At 44.9% G+C, this 21,705-nt stretch overlaps 1 protein-coding gene across 15 annotated transcripts in view; it reads left to right on the forward strand.

Annotated features, from left to right (window-relative positions):
* AFF3 (AF4/FMR2 family member 3) overlaps positions 1-21,705 on the forward strand; it is a 594,726-nt gene that overhangs the window by 528,936 nt on the left and 44,085 nt on the right. For all 15 annotated transcript variants that reach the window (XM_021088183.1, XM_021088185.1, XM_021088184.1 and 12 more), the window contains 2 exons: positions 10,498-10,687; positions 18,559-19,659. In XM_021088183.1, the coding sequence (XP_020943842.1) occupies positions 10,498-10,687; positions 18,559-19,659 (1,291 nt within the window). The remainder of the gene's footprint in view (positions 1-10,497; positions 10,688-18,558; positions 19,660-21,705) is intronic.

Here is a 21,705-nt window from a genome sequence, read left to right on the forward strand (position 1 = left end):
CCTAGCCTGGGAACCTCCATATGCCGCAAGGGTGGCCCAAGAAAATGGCAAAAAGACCAAAAAAAAAAAAAAAAAGACTAGATAATTTGGACCAATACTGTGTCGCAAACAGTATTATCAAGAAAGGGAAAAGACAACCCACAAACAGGAGAAGTTGTTTTCAACTTGTACATCCGACAAGGGACTTTTAGCCAGATTATATAAAGAACTATTATAATTCAATAATAAAAAAATTGTGAAGGGCAAAAGATTTAAATAGACATTGTCCAAAGAAGACACACGTGTGGCCAATAAGCATACAAAAAGATGTTCAATATTATTAGACAAATGCAAATCAAAGTCACACTGAGCTCCTACGTTACACCCACCACTATGGCTAGAATCAAAACAGTGGACAGTAGGAGTTCCCATCGTGGCTCAGTAGTTAATGAATTCGACTGGTATCCATGAGGACACTGGTTCAATCCCTGACCTCGCTCAGTGGGTTAAGGATCTGGCATTGCCATGAGCTGTGGTATAGGTCGAAGACGTGGCTCAGATCTGGCTTTGCTGTGGCTGTGGTATAGGCTGGCAGCTGTAGCTCCAACTTGACCCCTAGCCTGGGAACTTCCATGTGCTGAGGGTGCGGCCCTAAAGACAAAAAAATACATAAATAAATAAAGGACAGTAGCAGGTGTTGACAAGCTTGTGGAGAGATTAGAACCCTCATGCTCTCCTGGTGGAAATGCAGAATGGTACAACTGCTTTGGAAACCAGTCTGACACGTCCTAAAAAGATGAAGCAGAGAGTTACCATAGGACCCAGCAACTCTGCTCATAGGTATATATTCAAGAGGAATGAAAGTGTATGTTCACACCAGACTTGTAGACGAATGTGCATGGCTCCCTTCGTCATAACCCAACAGTGGAAACAACTCACTGTTTATCAACAGATGAATGAACAAACAAAATGTGGTCCATCCAGACAATGGAAAATTGTTCAACCACAATATTGCACTAATACATGCCACAACATGGAAGAGCCTGAAACACATGCCAAGTGAAAAGAAGCCAGTCACAAAAGACTACATACTGTATGCTTCACATTTATGGAAATAAAATTTTTAGAACTGAAAAATATAGTAACTGAAATTTTAAATTCAGTGAGTAAGCTCAACAGCAGAATGAAGAGAACAGAGGAAAGACTCTGTGAATCTGAAGATAAAACAATTGAAATTGCAAGTGTAAACAACAGCAAATAGGTTAAGAAGAAAGAAAAAAACAAAAAACAAAAAGGACAGCCTCAGGGAGCGTTGGACTGTAACAAAAAGAAACCAAAGAAAAGGGACAGTGCCTTAGGGACCTATAGGACTATCTAACATTTGTGTCATCAGTATCTTGGAAAGACAAAAGAAAGAATATGGGACTGAAGTATTCAAAATAATAATGGGTAATATGTTTCCAAGTTTTGCAAAAGACATAAACCTACAGATTCAAAAAGCTGAGCAAACCCCAAATAGAATAAATCAAAATAAATTCATGCTGTAACATATTATTCCAAAAATGAAAGAGAAAAAATCCTTGAAAGCAGTGAGAAATAAACAAAACCTTACTCATAAGGGAAAATGATAAACACAATTTGAATGATGTGGGGTTCAGAAACCATGGTGTTCAGAAGGAAGAGGCACATCATTTCTAAAGTGTTCAAAAAAAGAACTGTCAAGCCCAAATCCTATGTCTATTGAAAATATCCTTCAGGAGTGAAGGCATTCCAAGATGAATGCTAAGAGCCCTTGTCACCCTTGGACCTACTCAAAAAGAGTGGCTAGGAGTTCCCATCATGGTTCAGCGGTAATGAACCTAACTAGTATGCATGAGGACACAGGTTTTATCCCTGGCCTCATTCAATGGCTTAAGGATCCAGGATTGCTGTGAGCTGTGGTATAGATCACAGACATAGCTCAGATCTGGTGTGGCTGTGTCTGTGGCTGTGGCCAGTAGCTACAGCTCCAATTCGACTCCTAGCCTGGGAACTTCTATATGCTGTGTGTTTGTCCCTAAAAAGACCAAAACAAACAAACAAACAAACAAACAAACAAACAAAAAACACAGGGAAACAAACAAAACCAAGCAAAGTGGCTAAAGAAGTTCTTGGAAAAGCAATGATAGAAGGAACCTTTATAAAATAAATCATACCAAGAAAGAAAGAGGACCAATGGAAAGAGTAAAAATAGAGTAAATACAATGATTTTTCCTTCTCCTCTTGGGTTTTTTAAATTGTGTTTGGCAGTTGGAGAAAAATTTTAAATATTGTTTTATGTGGTTCTCAATGCATGTAGAAGAAATCTTTTAAGACAATTAAGGTGGTGAGTTTTCTATGCTTTACTCAAACTTTTAAAAGGACAGTATCAGTAGATTGTGATACTTCTACTAATATATTTTCTAATATAGCATCTAGAAAAAGACTTTAAAATCTGTACAAAGAAATAAATTCAAAAGCACTGTAAGTAAATAAAAATGTAACTGTAAAACATATTTTAAGGAACAATAAGACAGAAAACAGATCAAACAAAACAAAATCTGAAATGGCAATTTAAGCTCTAGACATATTAGTAATTATATTAAATGTAAAAGGCCTTTATTCACCAATAAAATACACAGATTGGCAGAGAGTATTTAAAAAATAATCCAGGAGTTCCCCTTGTGGCTCAGCAGGTTAAGGACATGACATTGTCTCTGTGAGGATTCGGGTTTGAATTCAGCCTCGCTCAATGGGTGACAAAGCCAATGTTGGCATGGCTGTGGCATAGGCCACAGCTGCAGCACTGATTTGACATCTGGCCTGGGATCATCCATATGCCACAGGTGCAGCTATAGAAAGAATAACAATCCAAATATATACTGTCTACAGGAAACCCAATTCAAATATGACACTATAGGTAAATTGAGGATAAAAGGATGAAAAGATATATCATGTAAATTGTTGATCAAAAGAATGTTGATGAAGATCAGAGTGAGTGATGATATCACTATCAGATAATGTTGACTTAAGAGCAAAGAAAATTACAAGGGACATAGTGGGACATCATAAAATGGTAAAAGAATCAAGCCATCAAGAATAGTATTCTTAAATGTGTTTGCACCAAACAAGAGAGCTGAAAAATACATGAACCCAAACATTGATAGTTTGACAGTTTCTTTAAAACCAAACATACGCTTATAATACAACCCAGAAATCACACTCCTTGGCATTTGTCCCAGAGAAATGACCATATCCATGCACACAAAAGCTCATACACAGATGTTTATAGCAGCCTTATATGTAATAATCAAAAACCAGAAACAACTGAAATGTCCCTTAATGGATGAATGATTAGACAATGAGTGGATGGTTGAACATCCAGAATCCATGAAAAAAATAACAAGCTATTTTGATATACTCAAGAACTTGAGTAGATCTCAAAGCATTATGTGGACTGAAAAACAGCCTATCTCAAGAGGATATACAGTATGATATTTAAGTTATATCTCTATAAATCTCATTTTAAAAACTATTCATAATATGCAATCCCCTGTAATAACATTCCTAACATGACAAAAACTTTAGAAATGGAAAACAGATTAGTGGTTCCCAGGGGTTAGAGATGGTGAGGGGTTGAGAAGTAACTGTGATTCCAAAGGCCTATCGTGGGGGAAATCCTTGGGCTGATGGAACATTTCTGCATCTTGATTGTGGTGATGCTTGCATGAGTCTACACATTTGATAAAATAACAGAACGATGCACAACTTGTACAATTTTCCCTTTTCTGGTTTTGATCTTACAGTACAGCTTCCATAAGATGTAACCATCTGGGAGCACTGGGTAAGGAGTATAGCACAGCTCTTCTATTTTTGTGACTTCAGGTGAATTGGTCATTATTTCAAAATTGTTTAACATGTTTAAATAGGTGGGCTGAGAGAGTAAGTATATTTGGTTAACCTCTCGTTTGACCCTGCTAATCTGAATCCCCAAGAGAGGCGAAACTCCTGGTTGTGGTCTTTTTGTATCTCTCTCTCTTTTTTTTTTTCATTTAAAAAATATTATTGAAGTCTAGTTGATTTACAATGTTATGCCAATTTCTGTTGTATAGAAAAGTGATTCTTTTATACATATACACATATACATATTGCAACAGAACAAAGGGTGGGGGAAAAAATGTATACATGTGAGGATAACTTGATCCCCTTGCTGTACAGTGGGAAAAAATAAATTAAAAAAAAAAAAAGAAAGAAACCAACTAGCATTTACTATTGCTAGACAATGTGTTAGAAACTTTATCTGCGTAATCTCATTTGACCTTGACAGACAACTGTATGAAGTTAAGTATTATGCCCATTTTAAGACATAAGATGATCAAGGTTCTAAGGTTACTTTCTCAAGGTCACAGAGCTCACAAATGGTAGATTGAGGTCTCACTGACTCAGCTCTCCATGATACCATGTTACACTCCCCAGGAAGCATGTTTCAGTAATAAAAATAACAGTTTCTTTGATCAAAAAAATAAATAAAAAAATATATATTATTGAAGTCTAGTTGATTTACAATGTTATGCCAATTTCTGTTGTATAGCAAAGTGATTCTTTTATACATATCCACATATCCATTGTTTTTCAAATTCTTTTCCCATATAGGTTATCACAGAATATTGAGTAGAGTTCTCTGTGCTAAACAGCAGGTCCCCGTTGACCATCCATTCCATACACAATGTGCATATGTCAATCCCAACCCCCCATTCATCCCTCCCCCCAGCCTTTGCCCGTTGGTAACCATAAGTTTGTTTTTGAAGTCTGTAAATTTGTTGTAAATTTGTTATAAATAAGTTAGTTTGTATCTTTTTTTTTTTTGATTCCTCATGTAAGTGATATCATATGTGTGTCCTCTTTCTGACTTACTTCACTAGTATGAGAATCTCTAGGTCCATCCATGTTGCTGCAAATGGCATTATTTTATTCTTTTTTGTGACTAATATTCCATTGTATAATGTGCCACATCTTCTTTATCCATTCATTTGTCGATGGACATATAGGTTACTTCCATGTCTCATCTGTTGTAAATAGTGCTCCAATGAACACAGGGGTGCATGTATATTTTTGAATTATGGTTTTGTCTGGCTAAATGCCTAGAAGTAGGATTTCTAGATCTTTTGAGTAGACCTATTTTAGGCTTTCAGAAAGTAGGAGATTAGATTAGGAATCTCAGACTGGTGCTCCATAGGCTTCTCCTGATTTACAGAAGTGTCTCATTGCTAAAGTTAAATCAAACTTTTCATTGTTACAAATTCTCAAATTAGTTTACTAGGATTTTCAGTCTAGGGATTTGATACAAACATCAGGATTGGGGGCTTCCTCTGGGGGAAAAAAATCAAAAGATTTGGTAACACTGGCAGGGATCTGCTGGCCTGGGGGAGATGAGTCAGGACTGTCCAGCTTAACACTCCTGCACTGGGGAGCCAAGGGTCCACTGTCATTTATCATTGTGTGTCATATGTTTGTTTTTCTTCAATCCGGACATTTCACTCATTTATGCTACTCACCTGGCCCCTGTAGGTTTGGGATTTTCAACTGCTAATGTAGATGGAAGCCTCCTACAATTAACCATTTTGTGAAATCTTCAGCAGCCCCAAGGCAACAGAAAAATGACCTATGTGAATATAGGAACATTTCATGGGCCATTTCATAGCATAATTCAAAACATTAGCTTACACACCATATCAGAAATCATTTTTCTTTTATTCATTCAATCAATATTTGTTGAAAATCCATTTATGCTGCACCCTCTGCTAGCTCTGGGGATACAAGGGTAAAGTAGATAATTCCTGTCCTTAATATGATTAGGGCTACAAAAGAAAAAAAGGCATGATGCACTAAGGGGCTCAGGGAAGGAGTTGGGAAAAATTTTCAAAAACAGGGTACCATTGCAGCTCAGTCCCGGAGAGTGAGTTGGAGGCAGCCAAAAGAAGAACAGGAGAAAGGGCTTTGGGGCACAGGAATTAGTAGGTGCAAAGGTGCCCAAACTGTCAAAATAATGAGAGATGTATTATGGCCAAGGTTTGGGGATAGACCCATTGAGGTATCGCTGGAAGTTTGATTGAGGCCAGAGCAGGAAGAGCTTCAAAATCCATGCTTAATAGAGTTATTCCTGGAGATATTATAGAGCAAACAAAAACTTTTAGCACAAGACCAACACTCCTATCCAGCAATAGTGAACCTTCTAGTGCCAGCCTTTCCATTTACACATCTCATAATGTGGTTATAATTTTAGATCAATTAATATCTGTAACAATGCCATCCATAAAGGAATTCTGTTGCCAGGGCACCAATTATGGTTTCGAAGTCAGGCATGTGTTGAGTTCCTATGAAGTGCTGAGTGAGAAGGAGCTGTGACCTCTTCTAAACTGTTATCATTCGGTCCAGCCCAAAGGGGTACCCACAGGACATGCAGTATTGTGCTGGGCATCAAAGCAAACCACACAGTGCCAGCCAGACACAGAGCCTGCCTCCTAGTTCCTTGTTAGTTCATAGCTTGTGGACAGCTTTAGGTATTTATCCAGGCCCCTCGGTACACTTGGGAGGAGCACCCGTGCCTGTGAGTGAGATCCAGGATTTGTCATGTAGGTTCCAGATCTTTTACAGTCTGTGTTCAGACTCAGCTCAGGCTGATTCAGAAGAGAATGTGTCACTGCAGCCAAAGGAAAGGACACAGCAAGCAGATTGTTTAGAATAAAGCTGGGACTGTCTCAAAAGCATATGTGGTCTGGACCACTCACAAAACCAGCAAAGCATTTCATGAAATCAAAATACAAAAAGTAAATAAACCAGCCAAGAGACAGTTGGGCAGAAATTATATAGTAGATGAAATTCAGAGTCCATGTAAAGACGTTCTGTGAAAGGAAGGGGTGTTAAAACTGGAAAAGCACAGAAGATGCAAAAATCCCCTTAAGTGTTTTTTTTGTTTGTTTTTAGAAAAGAGAGATTGTAACCTTTTTGAAAGGTTAAATCCTTTTCTCTTTAACTCATTAACCTAGTAATAGATTTTCTTCGCTTGATTTTTTTTTTTTTTATTCAGCAATCAATGTGAACATCTATTATGTCCCAGGCGCTGTGCTACGCTTGGTGACATAAAGCCTTTTATTCTATGATCTCAGTAATATTTTCACGCCCACAGACTCAAGGGCACCATGATCTTAAAATGGCCTAAAGTCCAAGAATGCTCCTAGAAGTTGTCCAATGCTGTGTCATCACATCCATCAATTCATGTTATCATTATCAGGAAAAAATGGCTTTTTTTGTTTTTTGTGTTTTTTTGTTTTTCATGATCGCATCCTGGGAATATGGAAGTTCCCAGGCTAAGGGTTGAATCAGAGCTGCAGCTGCTGGCCTACACCACAACCACAGCAACGCGGGATCCGAGCCGAGTCTGTGACCTACGCAGATCTTTAACCCACTGAGCGAGGCCAGGAACCACACCCGCATCCTCATGGATACTAGTCGGGTTCTTAGCCCACTGAGCCACAACAGGAACTCTCAAAAGTGACTTTTTATTGAAGTTTGTAAAAGTGGTAATGTCCTTGGTAGGGGAACATGACCACGAATTAGCACACTCAGATTTTTCAGCTTGCAGTTTTAAATAGATAAAGCCTAAAGTCTTCCTTCAGGAGGGTCTGTCCGATAGGTCTCTTTCATCTTCTTGATTCCATGACTCCAGAGAGCCTTCCTGTCTTCACCGGGCCCATCTGTCTATGAGTTCTCACCTGCAGTCATGACCATTGCCAATGTCTTCATCTTGCCCCGCTGATTGTGGCAGGTCCCCCACCAGAGGCAGAGTGGCTGCAAGACCAGTCATTATGCTGAGTCCAGAATGACCAGCTGTTCCCCACAGACCCCCCAAAAGGCTAGTTTGTGGAGCAGGTCGTGGAGGTAGGGGTGGTTATTTTGCTTGCCCCCATCCTCGTCGTGGATTGTTTGCAGTGACACGCTCTCCACCTGCACCATTGAAACACCAATGTATTCCCTCCCAACCCCAAGGGCATGGAAGGCGTCACAGCCCTTCAAAGCAGAGCCCGAAGGAAACCTGAAGTGCTCAGCTCTCTCACCTGTTTCAAAAATAAATACTAGTTATGCCAGTAAAACTGTCACTTTAAGTGAATCTCACAGTTTAAGGAAGGAACACGTACAACCCTGAGGCTTTCCTGCCAGTCTGATTCAGATCAGAGGGTCCATCTCCTTGTGCCCGCGTGCCTCATTACTCTAGGACAGTCATAAAAGAGAGGCAGCACAGTAACTGTTTAATGGACATTTAATGGAAATTAAAGTGTCGTCTCTCAAAAGACGGTTGCTTTGTAGTGCCACAGCCCCAGGGAACTCCACGCACGTTCCTGTTTCGGCTGTAAACACAACACCTGGGTGCACAGAGCACCAGCCTCGCATGGCTTTTGTTGTTGGAATGAAAGCAGGAGAAGCTACCAAGGGGTGATCAGAGCCTTTGACCATCATATAAAACCAATCAAAATGCTCTTTATGTCTCTTCGTTTCCTAGTCTTTAGCAAATGTCTTTGCAGAGTGTGGCAGAGAGACACACGTGCTGTGTCTTTCCTCCACCGTGTTGTTTGACTTTGGGGCGGGGGGGCGTTTTAGATTTTGGTTTGTGTCCATTTGGTTTGGGGTGGGGTTTTATTTGTTTCATGGAGTTTTTCCCCAGTGTTTTGGGAGCCTACTGACAAACTATCAATATAGATGCCAGACAGCCGTGTTTAGTCAGAATCTAATAGGTTTTTTTTTTTTTTTTTTTTTACTTCGCTGATAGTAGCCATTTCAAGTCAGCCAATGGGAAAGATGGATTTTAGTTCATAAGGGAAGAAAGAAATATTATAACCCTTCGATCACTAACGGTCCCTACCCAGCCTCTGTCTAAAAATCCAGGATTCCTCACTTAGCACCAGAGCAGACAGCAGGCTGGAAAGGGAGCCATTGCAGCTCAGGCTGGGCATAAAGGCACAGATGTTGCCTGACATGGAAGAATTTTGTGAGACAGTGGGTATGGACTGTGACCTTAGAGGAAAAAATAAAAACCACAAGGCAAGATTGTGTTCAGATTCCATTTTGCCCTAAACCTGTGTTTCAAAAAGGTGCTTTTGTTTTAGGTCTATCCTGAAGGGGAGTTTCTTATCTTATCATTCTTCTGGGAGAAGCAAGGTTCCAAAAAGTTTTACCCCTCCCCCTGCACCTGCCCCCACACTGAGGATTTATGAGAATCTGTCCTTGGGCAAAGCATTTGTCAGAGATTTAAGGGGCGGGTGGAAAGGGCCCTTCATCTCGTCTGGGCTGCTTTGCACTTGAGACCATAAACTCTTGACAGGCTCCCCCCACCTGGGCCTTCACTCATCTTCAGTCCTGTTGAAGCAGTGGTCACAACTGGAAGGAGCCGGCAGGTATTTGCTGACTCAACGCTTTTTTAAAAAAGTGGTCACTGCATTTTCCGGGTTTAGGATTTGACTTCAAAAGAACAGAGTTGGGTGTTTTTCAATGCAGTTAATAAAGAGCTTTGAAGATGTTGAATCCTATGTGAGTACCGAAAACTTCCTTTCTGGCTCACTCTTCAGGTGGATGTGTATTATTTGAATTTTTCGTGGTTCCTAATGACCATTAGAAGTGTCCTTTTTTTCCCTGTTCTCTTTGAGTACCTAATTTGAGCATATAAGTTTCTGGCAAATTTCAACACACAAATGAACTTCAAGTATAATTTGAAGTGGTGTTACTATAAGCTGCTGTACTGGGGTTGAATGTTAAAGTCTAGAATATAGAAAAATGTGTAAGTGGGGAATCTTCAGTTCTTTAACAAAGGGCTCAAAGGAAAATTACTGTTTATACAGCAAGCCAGCTCCTGTCAAGACTCCAGCACCCGGCTCCCTGGGCGGAAAGAGGTGGGAAGCTAGACTAACTTTGTTGGTCTGCAGGCTCCGGAACCTTCCAGCAGGCAGTGAAAGCACAGAGCAGGACCCAGTGCCCCATTCTTACAGCCCACTTCCTAAAATAAAGCAAGCAGACGTTTTCGTTCTTTACAAACTATTTCAAGCATTTTGGACTTCCTTGTGTTTTTGTAAATGATTGGAATGGGGGATCCATTTGAAAAGCCATTCCCAGAAATACCGGCAAAGTCAAAACGGTCCTACTGAAATGACACCACCCTCCCTCCTAAAACGGTCACACGAGGAGCTAGTGGCCGACTACCAAGTGACACCCACGTTCATTCCTAAGTTTATTTCTCTGCATCCTTTTTTTTTTTTTTTTTTTTTTTTTTTTTTTAACCACAAGGCTGCTTTGACCTTGACGGTGGCTCTGTGCGTGCCAGGTGATGGCTGGCAGATGCGCAGGCTGTGCGCCTCCTCTGCTTCGGCTGAGCCACAGCCCACTCACCCGTGGTCCCCGTTTGCTCACTTGGCTTTCCTTCTCTTTCCTCCCCGGGGCCTCGTGGGCCGGCAGCGCCGGGGTCCAGCAGGCCAACGGCAGGGCCTCTGCACCCTCCAGCAAGGGCAGCAGCAGCGGCAGCAGCAGCAGCAGCGGGAGCAGTTCCTCCAGTGACTCTGAGAGCAGCTCGGGATCTGACTCGGAGACTGAGAGCAGTTCCAGCGAGAGTGAGGGCAGCAAGCCCCCCCACTACTCCAGCCCCGAGGTAAGGATGTGCGGCCTCTGAGTGCCGCCCCCGCAGCTTCTCCCCCGCCCCTGCCCCAATGAGGGCAGCGAGCCCTCCTCTGAGTCCCACATCTCACACCTCCACAGCCCCAGCCTCCGTGCTGTGACACGGGCCTGCCAGCCACCGTGACCCCTCCGGACCTCCACCACCTGGCAGCCTGCCCAGGTTTATTCTGCCTCATCCACCCCCCCCCCTCAAAGTTCTCTTCATTACAGAGCTTCCTTTGAAGTATAGACACACGTCATCTCTCATTGTCCCCAAATCTCTATCTTGACTTCCAGAACTTTCCAAGTGTGCTATAAACATCCCTGACTGGAAATAACCTGTTGATGTGGTCTCCCTCAGGGTCAGGCCATGGCAGTCACCTGACAGGGCAGTGACTTAACGGGGGAAAGGACTTTTGTGTATCAGACTTGGTTAGAATCTTACCTCTTTGCAGTTTGTCATGGCCTGGAAGAACAGGGGCTGTAAATATTAATAAAACCTTCTTAACTGTGTTTTCTTTGTGAAAATGTAAGAAGAAAAATTAGCATCAGCCTACAAATAATAGTGAAACCTTTTATAGCTATGATGAGGATCCATGTGGAAGATTTAGGTGCCTCATATAAAAATATTATAAGGTACCAATAAAAGCCATTGCTATTTCTAGTTTAAAGGAGAAAGGGGGAAATTAAATAGTAATTCAGAGCATGGATTCTTGAGAGAGGGCAGAAAGCACACTTTTTAAGTCCCCGGATCCCTAAGCATAGACTTTGATTTCTAAAGAAGGAATGAAACATGCATCTTCTTGAGTGTATAAACATTTGACATCACTGTGGATCATAGCATTTAAATTTTTACCCACAATCCTCTGTATTGTTTTAGGGCCCACATTTCTAAATGGACTCTAAAATGAAATCAAATAAATCAACCACTTAATAAGCAAACTGGTGGTGAGAGGGGAGCACCTTTCAGGCCTATCAAGACTCATGTTTCCAACTTGTGTACCTGTGTTTGTGTGTCTGTCTGTCTGTCTCTATCTCTCTCTTTCTCTATCTCCCTATATAAAGGGGAGACCCTTAGCAACGTTAACCTATAAAAGCTGTATTTTTTTTTTCTTGGCCGCACCCACGGCATATAGAAATTCCCAGGCTAGGGGTCGAGCCACAGCCACTGTAGAGGCAATGCCAAGTAGTTATGTTGAGAGCCACACGGGAAGTCCTAAAAGCTGTATGTTGATATCGCCCCGACTTGTCCCAGAAACTAAATGATTATTTCTTCATCATCATTTCATTCATTCATGCATTCATTCACTCATTCAGGTTCATTCAACAAGTATTTATTGTGCCTCTGCCACAGATGTGGATGCTTGGCTCTGGAAGACAGCAATGATGTCACAGAAAAAAAGGTCCCTGTCTTCATAGACCTGATATTCCACTGGGAATAATTTGAAAAGAACAAACATTTTTTAAAAAGGCAGGAGTTAAATAAAACAAAGGAGTTAACCAGACTTCTTCAGAACCAGCTTTATGCTCTCACTTGTGGAAGACTCCAGAATATTTAGTAGAAAGAATTTGGTTCCAGGGACATTGCAAGAGCCAAGGGGGATAGTGACGGTGGATTAAATTGTTAGGGTCGGTGAATGCTACACACACACACACACACACACACACACACACACACACACCAGGCTCCTCTTTGTGAAACTGAAGGTTAAATTCAGAACCATAGGTCTTATTTGCACACTGAAATGTGACCCCTGCAGTTCCTGATGAGGCTGAAACCAGCCTCAAAGAAGCACCGTTATAAAGGGCTTTAAGCAGATTCTTTCTAAATGTCACTGAGATAATTAAAAAGACTTGAACTCCTTGGTGACAAAAAGAAGTGCTCAGCTTCCTTAGCCAAGGTCCCTAGCTGAGGGGAGGTAGGAAGCCTGCTAAAGCCAGCCTGAAAGTTTAAGTTACCTGAGGCCACGTGTAATTTTCAACTCCGGGTTTCTCGATCCAGAGGGAGTGCAGAAGCGACAAGTGATGTAGCCACTGCACATGACTTCTTTCTGCTGAAAAGGAATGTATTTGCTGGAATAAAAGTAAGGTTTCCTTGGGAGTTCTCTAGTGGCTCAGTAGGTTAAGGATCTGGTGTTGTCACTGCAGGGGTTCGGGTTACTGCTGTGGTGCAGGTTCAGTCCCTGGCCCAGGAACTTCCACATGCTGCAGATGCAGCCAAAAAAAAAAAAAAAGAGAGAGTAAAGTTTCTTGAAAAAAAGTAAAATTTCTTTTAACATTTTCCCCAAGATTACTATAGACACATGCCTTTCAGAAATAAAATGAGGAGTTCCCATTGTGGCGCAGCGGAAACAATCCCAACTAGTATCCATGAGGACTCGGGTTCAATCCCTGGCCTCCCTCAGTGGGTTAAGGATCCAGCATGGTTGTGAGCTGTGGTGTAGGTCACAGATGCAGCTTGGATCTGGCGTGGCTGTGGCTGTGGCGTAGGCCAGCAGCTACAGCTCCAATTGGACTACTGGCCTGGGAACTTCCATGTGCCACAGGTGCAGCCCTAAAAAAAAAAAAAAAAAAAAAAAAAAAAAAAAAAGAAAGAAAGAAAATGAGTTTGCAAAATGAAAACAGGAAAAAAGAGGAAAAGCGTTACCCAGCCAACTCTCCATGACATCTCTCTTTTACTCTGACTCGGCTGGCCCAGATCACCTTACAAAGAGCAGGAAGACCTATTTTCCAGAACTTGACTCTCCTGAGTTTTATCTGAGCCATAGTTTAAGGTTGTTGTTGCAGAAAGCCACTGCATTTTACCTAAATCGCCATAGTATGGCCCCAGGTCTGCAAGCTAGCATGGAAGAGCCCCTGTAAACAGTATTTCCATCACTGCAGACACCCCTCTGTGGCCTGACATTTGCTTAGTTGTCCTCAGACTGGTTGTGGGTTTTTTTGTTTGTTTGTTTTGTTTTCATTTAAGTTGTTATCTTCTTTCTTGGCCTGGGCTGTCCTTTCACGCCAGAACTTCACAGGGGGAGCACACCTTGCCCTCAGTCAGCACCTCTACACCAACACACAGAGCTCCTTAGCCCGGGGTTTCCCTAGTAAAGGGTACCACATGGACAGAAAGAGCCTGGTCACAGGATTTTGAGGAGGGCCAGGATTAAGTAAGCTTCATCCATTTTTTTTTTAATCGTCTTTTTAGGACCATGGCATATGGAAGTTCCCAGGCTAGGGTTCCAATCAGAGCTACAGCTGCTGGCCTACACTACAGGGACAGCAACGTGGGATCTGAACCTCATCTTCGACCTACACCACAGCTCATGGCAACACCAGATCCTTAACCCACCGAGCATGGCCAGGGATCTAATCTTCGTCCTCATGGATGCTAGTCAGATTCGTTTCCACTGCGCCACAATGGGAACTCCCTTAATCCATTTCTTTACCGTAAAGCATCCCCTCACGTTGCTCCTGTAAGCAGTACAGCGTTTCCCAAATGTATCTGACCTTGGAAACCTGTGTTCATGGGATCTACGAACTAAAAAGCACATTATGGAAAATGCCGCCCTAGATCATTCTTGAACATCAGCAGAAAGGCGAGACAGGTTACTCACTGATTCACCAAGCTCCTCCTTAATTAGGCATCTGTGGGGTACATGGCAGTGGATGCTATGAAGGATGTAGATGAAGTGGGAACTCAGGTGGAAAGCTTGTGCGCAAAGCAAGGGGAAGATTAATGAGGGAGGGTGGGGGGAGTCCTGGCTGGAAGTACGATGCACCAAGCCAGCAAATAAGCAGAAACCTCCATGGACAGCTCAGGACATGGACCAGAGCCAGCAGCAGGAAACAAGCCCCATGTCCTGAGTGTGCCCGTCCTCCTCTTCTGCCACTTAATTCTTGGCTATTTAAGCTTCTTTGGCCATGACTGTTTCACCCCTGAAATAGCAGATAATCTCGTGTTGCCTGAGTCCTGAGGTTGTTCTGAGGAATCTACAATGCACATGGAGTGACAGCTTATTTGTGAGTCGTTCTCAGAGGAACAGAGTCACAGCAGGCTGTCCCCCGAGCCTATTACGGGTCCTTCGAGGCAGAAAAAGAAGCAGAGATCTGGCCCCTGCCTCAGAGCAGTGTTTGGCTTTGTTGAAGACACGAAGTTTATATGCATGAAACAGATATGGACACCAAAAGATGATGCAGATAAGGATAAAGAAGGCAACAGGTATTCTTTGGAGAGTTAGTGGTGTTTTTCCAAAAATTGGATCTAATTCTTCCGTTGTAGGTTGAAGACTGACATTGCTCAAAAGAAACGAGGTCCCCCTTTCGTGAGGCTACACCAGAGAGTAAAGTAGTGGGAGATTTGGCAAAGCAGCAATGAAGAGAATCTGCTCTTTCAACCCAGACAAATATGGGTTTAGCCGTGCAGCTCTGGACATGTCATTTAACCTCTCTGAGTCTCAGTTAGAGCCTGGGGGTGATGCTTGCTATTTCCTGTCTTTACAGATTAAGTTAGATGCTACCTATCAAGTGAAAACACACTGTAGGTGGTCTGGCAATGAAAGATGCCTGTAAGATGATGGATGCCCGAGGAATTTGGATGCCATTTGAGAGGCAGTAGGAGGTCCCTGTATATCTTTGAGCAAGGAAAAGTGACTTAGTGATGTGTTGAAGATGCTCCTTCAGCTTGATTTCTTCAGCTGTAAAGAACAGAAATAAATAACCCTAAAGCACATCAGGCAGTGGGCCCATACTTTATTTGTATTAAAGTCTCCCTTCTCTGCTAAGACTCCCTCTGGGAAGGTTTACGGGGGTCTCCCTGTGAGCTGCTGTGCTTTGGCTCCAGGCAGACCTCTGTGTTCTCTTATGCAAGACATTTGAGATGTGGAAGGTTCCGGATGGTGGGGACAAGGGCGAGCTAGTGTGAGACACAGTTGTAGGGCCAGTGTGAGTGACAGGCTCTGCCAGAAATGTTTGCACCTTCTCCCTTTCTGCATGGTCCCTTCAGCATCCATGCATCCCACTGGGCCCTGTGTGTCTTGGGAAGCTACAGCACAGAAGTCACTGACTAGCCAGTGGTCATGGAGAAATGGGGTGAGGAGGAGACAGCCTCAGGGCCATCGACTTGTTTGCCATCAAATTCACCTTCAGCCACAGGCAACTCATCTCAGGGAGGGTGAGAGCTTCCCCTTGTCAATGACCCAGTCCTGTGCCCTGCTCCCCGGTGTCCTCTATTGCATTCCTCTTGAATGGACCAGGTGTACTCTGCAGTTCTGCTGGCTCCCTTTCCCTGGAGAAGCCAGATGAAAGTGAGGTCAGGATTCACAGATGACAACACAGAGGTGCCAAAGGCAGTTTATCGTTTTCTCCTCCAGAGCCCTGGTCCATCAGGCTGCATGAACGCAAACAAAGTAGAAGATCAGGTCACAGTCCAGACTCCCTGTCAGGGTCATGAGAGTTCCCCCTTCCAGCTGTTTCCCAGGAGGAAGCTCTCCAACCTTATGGTCCCAGGGGAAGGTCTCAGATCCCCATGCCGGCCCCCACTGAAATGTCGCTTATCCTTCTCAGACCCTGGACACCCTGTACTGTAGCTGGTCTCATCTGCTTAGAGGGAACCAGAAGGGTATCCACGGTTCCTGCCATAGCTTGGGTGCCTGGCGCCCACACTCTGGCCTCTTCGTCTTGGCTCCAGGTCTCTCTGGCCCATGAAAGGCTTCCCGTCTTCCTGAGCTGTGCCCCAGACTCCTCCAGACTCAGTCAGGACCCCTGTGTCTAAGGTACCGCTGTCCCCAGGCCTTCTTCCCCTCACATCTTTGCCTCCTGTCACGAGGCCACAGTTCCCCTCTTAAGACAGACCTCACTTTTGGTAACAAATCTTGGTACATGAAAGCAGTCTTTGGGACATTAGGATGTTTTCTAAAAAGTTTTTTTCTCCTACAGGGAAGCTTGACTTGGTCTGGGCTTTAACTAACCAAGTTTGAAATGCAGAGCTCAGCCATTCTTCTTTATTCTAGACTCATATCTAGGCCCCCCTTGGGTCAGTGGAAGCCATGAACTCAGCGTAGAGGCCACAGGGAAGGACAAATACATCACCTTAATCACTCCAAAAATTTTTATCTAGAATCACAAAGAAGATTCAAGCTAAAGTTCTATACTTATTATTATTATTATTATTATTATTATTTTTTAGGTTTTTTTAGGGTGGCACTTGCAGCATTCTACCCCTAGGTAGAATCAGAGTTGCAGCTGCCGGGCCACACCACAGCCGCAGCAACTCAGGATCCGAGCCATGTCTGTGACCTACACCACAGCTCACAGCAACGCCAGATCCCTGACCCACTGAGCGAGGCCAGGGATCAAACCTGCGTCCTCATGGATACTAGTTGGGTTCATAACTCTCTGAGCCACAAAGGGAACTCCCACCTCTCTTCTATTACTAATCATAGATGCTAGATTAGTGGACTTTTATTATAAATCCACAGCATTTACTCCCTGCAAAAGCATCAGTTCTTAACCTTTTTTTTTTAAGACATAAATCCCTAGAGGCATAAATGGAAACTAAGGACCTCTCTTCAAAAAAGGTGTCTACATAACATTTCACATTCGGGAGTTCCTGTCTTGGTGCAGCAGAAACAAATCCAACTAGGAACCATGAGGTTGCGGGTTGATCCCTGGCCTCACTCAGTGGGTTAAGAATCCAGCGTTGCCGTGAGCTGTGGTGTGCGTCGCAGATGTGGCTCAGATCTAGCGTTGCTGTGGCTGTGGCATAAGCCGGCAAAAACAGCTCTGATTCGAGCCCTAGCCCGGGAACCTCCATACACCACCAGTGCAGCCCTGAAAAGACAAAAGCCAAAAAAAAAAAAAAAAAAGCAAAAAACGAAACAAAAAAACCATTACAGGCCATTCATTGACACCCACACCTCCAACCACCCCCAACCCCAACCCCAGAGCCAGCCTGTGAACCAGAGTTTAAAACCTGAAATGTCCATGATTTGCTCAAAGTTAGCAAAACTGCTTGCAGGAAAGGCTTCCATTGTCACCTCCTTGTCTGAAACATTTTGGGCAAAAAGTGATAGAAGCAGATTGAGGACGGACAAATCAAGTCCAGCTGTCAAAGCATGTAGGGCATGTGCACAGGTGATCCTTTGGGAGTACAGGTTCCAGTTAGCCCACTTGGAATTTCTCCCCAAATTTTAAGTCTCACCAAAAGATGAGTGCTAACACTCCAGACTACACCCAGTGACCTTTCGTGGACCCTCAAGGTTACATATGTATAAATATTAGAAATATACTTTGGAAGGGAGTTCCTGTTGTGGTGCAGCAGAAACGAATCTGATTAGGAACCATGAGGTTGCAGGTTCGATCTGTGGCCTCACGCAGTGGGTTAAAGATCTGGCATTTCCCTGAGCTGTGGTGTAGGTCATAGACTCAGCTCGGATCCTGAGTTGCTGTGACTATGGTGTGGGCCAGCAGCTGTACTTCCGATTGGACCCCTAGCCTGGGAACCTCCATATGCTATGGGTGCAGCCCTAAAAACCAAAAAAAAAATAAAAATAAAAATAAATAAAAAGAGAAAGAATACCTTGTATAACTCTCAGAAGTGTTGGAAATGGATCCTTGTCAAGCATAGTGCATGCCCTTATTTTCCCAAATTTATCAAAGTACTGCGCTGGCATTTTGGTGCCAGGGCCCAGGAGGGGGACAGCCTCTTGTGTGCCAGCTGATACTACTCACACTTACCACCCCCATTTTCCTTGCATTTCCAGTCCCTCCGTTTTCTGCTCATGCACCTGGAAGAGTAAGTCAAGAGAAAACCAGCCAGGTCCCTTTTAAGTGAGCCCATCATAAAAGATGTTTTCTTTGTTGTGGGTTTTCTGCTTCTAGGCCGAGCCAGCGTCCTCTAACAAGTGGCAATTGGATAAATGGCTGAACAAAGTTAATCCCCACAAGCCTCCTATTCTGATCCAAAATGAAAGTCACGGGCCAGAGAGCAATCAGTACTACCCTCCCGTGAAGGATGATACACAGGACTGTGGGAAGCTTCCAGAAGTCTGCCCCAGCAGCCTGAGAGACAAGGACATCAAGAGCGCCTGCAAGGAGGAGCAGAGACCAAGGACCGCGAACAAGGCCCCCGGGAGCAAAGGGGTGAAGCAAAAGTCCCCTCCCGCTGCCGTGGCCGTGGCTGTGACCGCCGCCCCCGCCGCCCCGCCACCCGCTGTGCCCGGGGCGCCTGCCGAGAGCGCGCCTCCACCAGCCCGGAGGTCAGGGGGCAAGAAGCCCACCCGGCGCACTGAGAGGACCTCGGCCGGCGACGGTGCCAACGGCCTCCGGCCTGAGGAGCCCGTGGCCGCCGATGCGCTGGGGGCGAGCGTGGCGGTTCCCCCGGAGCCCACCAAGCCCAGGCCCTGCGGCAACGGCAGGACCAGCCACCGCAAGGAGCTGCGCTCGGCCGTGACCTGCGAGAAGCGCCGCACGCGGGGGCTGAGTCGGATCGTCCCTAAATCCAAAGAGTTCATCGAGACAGAGTCTTCCTCTTCGTCCTCCTCCTCAGACTCGGACCTGGAGTCAGAGCAGGAGGATTATCCCCTGTCCAAGGCGCAGGCGGTGGCCACCGCCGCCCCTGGGAACGAGCAGAGGCTGAAGGAGGCTGCCAACAGCATCATCGGCGGCGGCCCCCGGGCCCCCGTGGGCTCCATCAATGCCAGGACCACCAGTGACATCGCCAAGGAGCTAGAAGAGCAGTTCTACACCCTGGTCCCCTTCGGCCGCAATGAACTCCTCTCCCCATTGAAGGACAGTGAGGAGGTCAGGTCGCTCTGGGTCAAAATTGACTTGACCCTCTTGTCCAGGATCCCAGAACACCTGCCTCAGGAGCCGGGGGTCTTGAGTGGTCCTGCATCCAAGGAAGCTGAGAGTGCACCCCCAAGCCACACAGCTGACGCGCCCCCAGAAAAGGCTTTGCCAAAATCCAAGAGGAAACGTAAGGTAGGTTTGGAAACACATGGGGTCTGAAGGCGTGGCCGGAGGGGGGCCTCCCCCTGAACTTGAACTTGCAGGCAAGGAGGTGGGCACAGGGAGGCTGCTGGCCTGGAAAGTTCCGGGAGCACGGGTTTTATGTGTTTTTCCTTGCAAACATTCATAGAGTACTTTAGCTATGTCAGATGGAGTGCTAAGAACTTGACCTATGTTAACTCAGTTAAATCCTTAGAACCGCCCAGTGGGGCAAGAGCCCTTATTTTTCTCCTGTTATAGGATAATTAAGCCCTGTCCCACTGCATGTGGAAGTAGGCAGACAGGAAATCTTCACTGAGTATGTGCAGAGGGAGTTCCCATTGTGTCTCATTGGTAACAAACCTGACCAATATCCACAAAGATGCAGGTTCAATCCTTGCCCTTGTTCAGTGGATTAAGGATCTGGCCTTTGGAGTTCCTGTCATGACTCAGCAGCAATGAATCTGACCAGCATCCATGAGGACACAGGTTTGATCCCTGGCCTTGCTCAGTGGGTTAAAGATCTGGTATTGCCATGAGCTGTGGTGTAGGTCACAGACGAGGCTCAGATTTAACGTTGCTGTGGCTGAGGTGTAGCCAGGGGTTCAGCTCCGATTTGACCCCTAGCCTGAGAATCTCCATATGCTGCAGGTGCAGCCCTAAGAAGACAAAAATAAATAAATAAATAAAAATAAAACCAAAAACCAAAAAAAAAAAAAAAAAAAAGGATCTGGTGTTGCCATGAGCTGTGTAGGCTGGCAGCTTCAGCTCTGATTTAACCCCTAGCCTGGAAACTTCCATATGCCTTGGGTACAGCCCTAAAAAGCGGGAAAAAAAGAAAGAAAGAAAGAAAGAGAGACTGTGTGGAGAGGCAAGCTGGAGGCTGGGCCTAGGAGAAAAACTACATGCGGGCAAGCCCCCATCTTTGCTGGGAGGGGTAGCCAACAGCCTCAGAGGGTTTCATAAGGCTGTGTGTGACTTGAGTGAGGTATGAATATGGAAGTGCTTGGTGGGGTTATCGGGTGATGGGCCCCTGGGTGGGGAAACCAGCCTGCAGTCTCAGAGCCAGCGGCCAGTGCTCCCTGTGGTGTTGATCTGGAGAACTTTGTGGTAGAGACGGGCCAGAAACAGGGCCCTGAGGATGAGCGGCTTTTGAGTAATCAGTGGATCAGAAACAAGGTGGCACCAAATAAAATACAGTGGGTGAGAAACCAAAGATTGTGGTCTCAAATTTAAGACAGAATCATTCACGGCAGTTAACACTTGTATATGACCTGACGAGGGCTGTTCTTTTTGTACATATTAAATCACTTATAAATTCCTTATGACTTTATGAGGCAGGTATTACTGTCATGCCATTTTACAGATGAGGAAACTGAGGCTCAGAGAGCCTAAAGCAGCTTTCACTAGACTCGTGTAGGTGAGAAGGGGCAGAGCCAGGAATGAAGCCAGGCTGTCTGGGGAAGGGAGGAGTCTTCTGCTAAGAAGTCATCACCTGAGAGGTTTCTGTAGTGTTTTCCCCACAGGGAAATACTTCTGAGTGGGGAACTCAGAAGGCTCCCTGCTTGGAGTTTAATGCTCTGGTTGCCATCTTGGAATTCTTCCTTTTATCTTTGAATTTGCGTTTTGAGGGCAGAGCATGAGGGGACAGTAGAGCACACCTCGGGGCATGTGGAGCTTGGATTCATCTCCTGTCCCACCTCTTTCCTAGGGCCCTTGCGGGGTCTGCCAGCTCCTCTGCCCCTTTGCAGCCTTCCCCTCCACATCCCCGTCCAGGGGCTAAGGCACAGGCACAGTGATGGTCGGGGTCAGGATCAGCGACTCCCCAAACCCAGTCCAGGCACTGAAGGGTTTCCCAGGGGAGATTGCAGCCCCCAAGGGATGGCCTTGGGGAAGAGGAGACTGGCCTTCCTCACCCCTCAACCCATGGGCCCACACCTGGCAGGCAGCAGAAATCCTTCACTGGTGGGCTGCACGCATGCTCCCAACTGCAGATCAGGGCCCCCAGCACTGGGAGAGTCTGCATATACCCCCTAAGTG

Source organism: Sus scrofa, chromosome 3 (genome assembly GCF_000003025.6).
Source record: "Sus scrofa isolate TJ Tabasco breed Duroc chromosome 3, Sscrofa11.1, whole genome shotgun sequence".
Taxonomy (NCBI): domain Eukaryota; kingdom Metazoa; phylum Chordata; class Mammalia; order Artiodactyla; family Suidae; genus Sus; species Sus scrofa.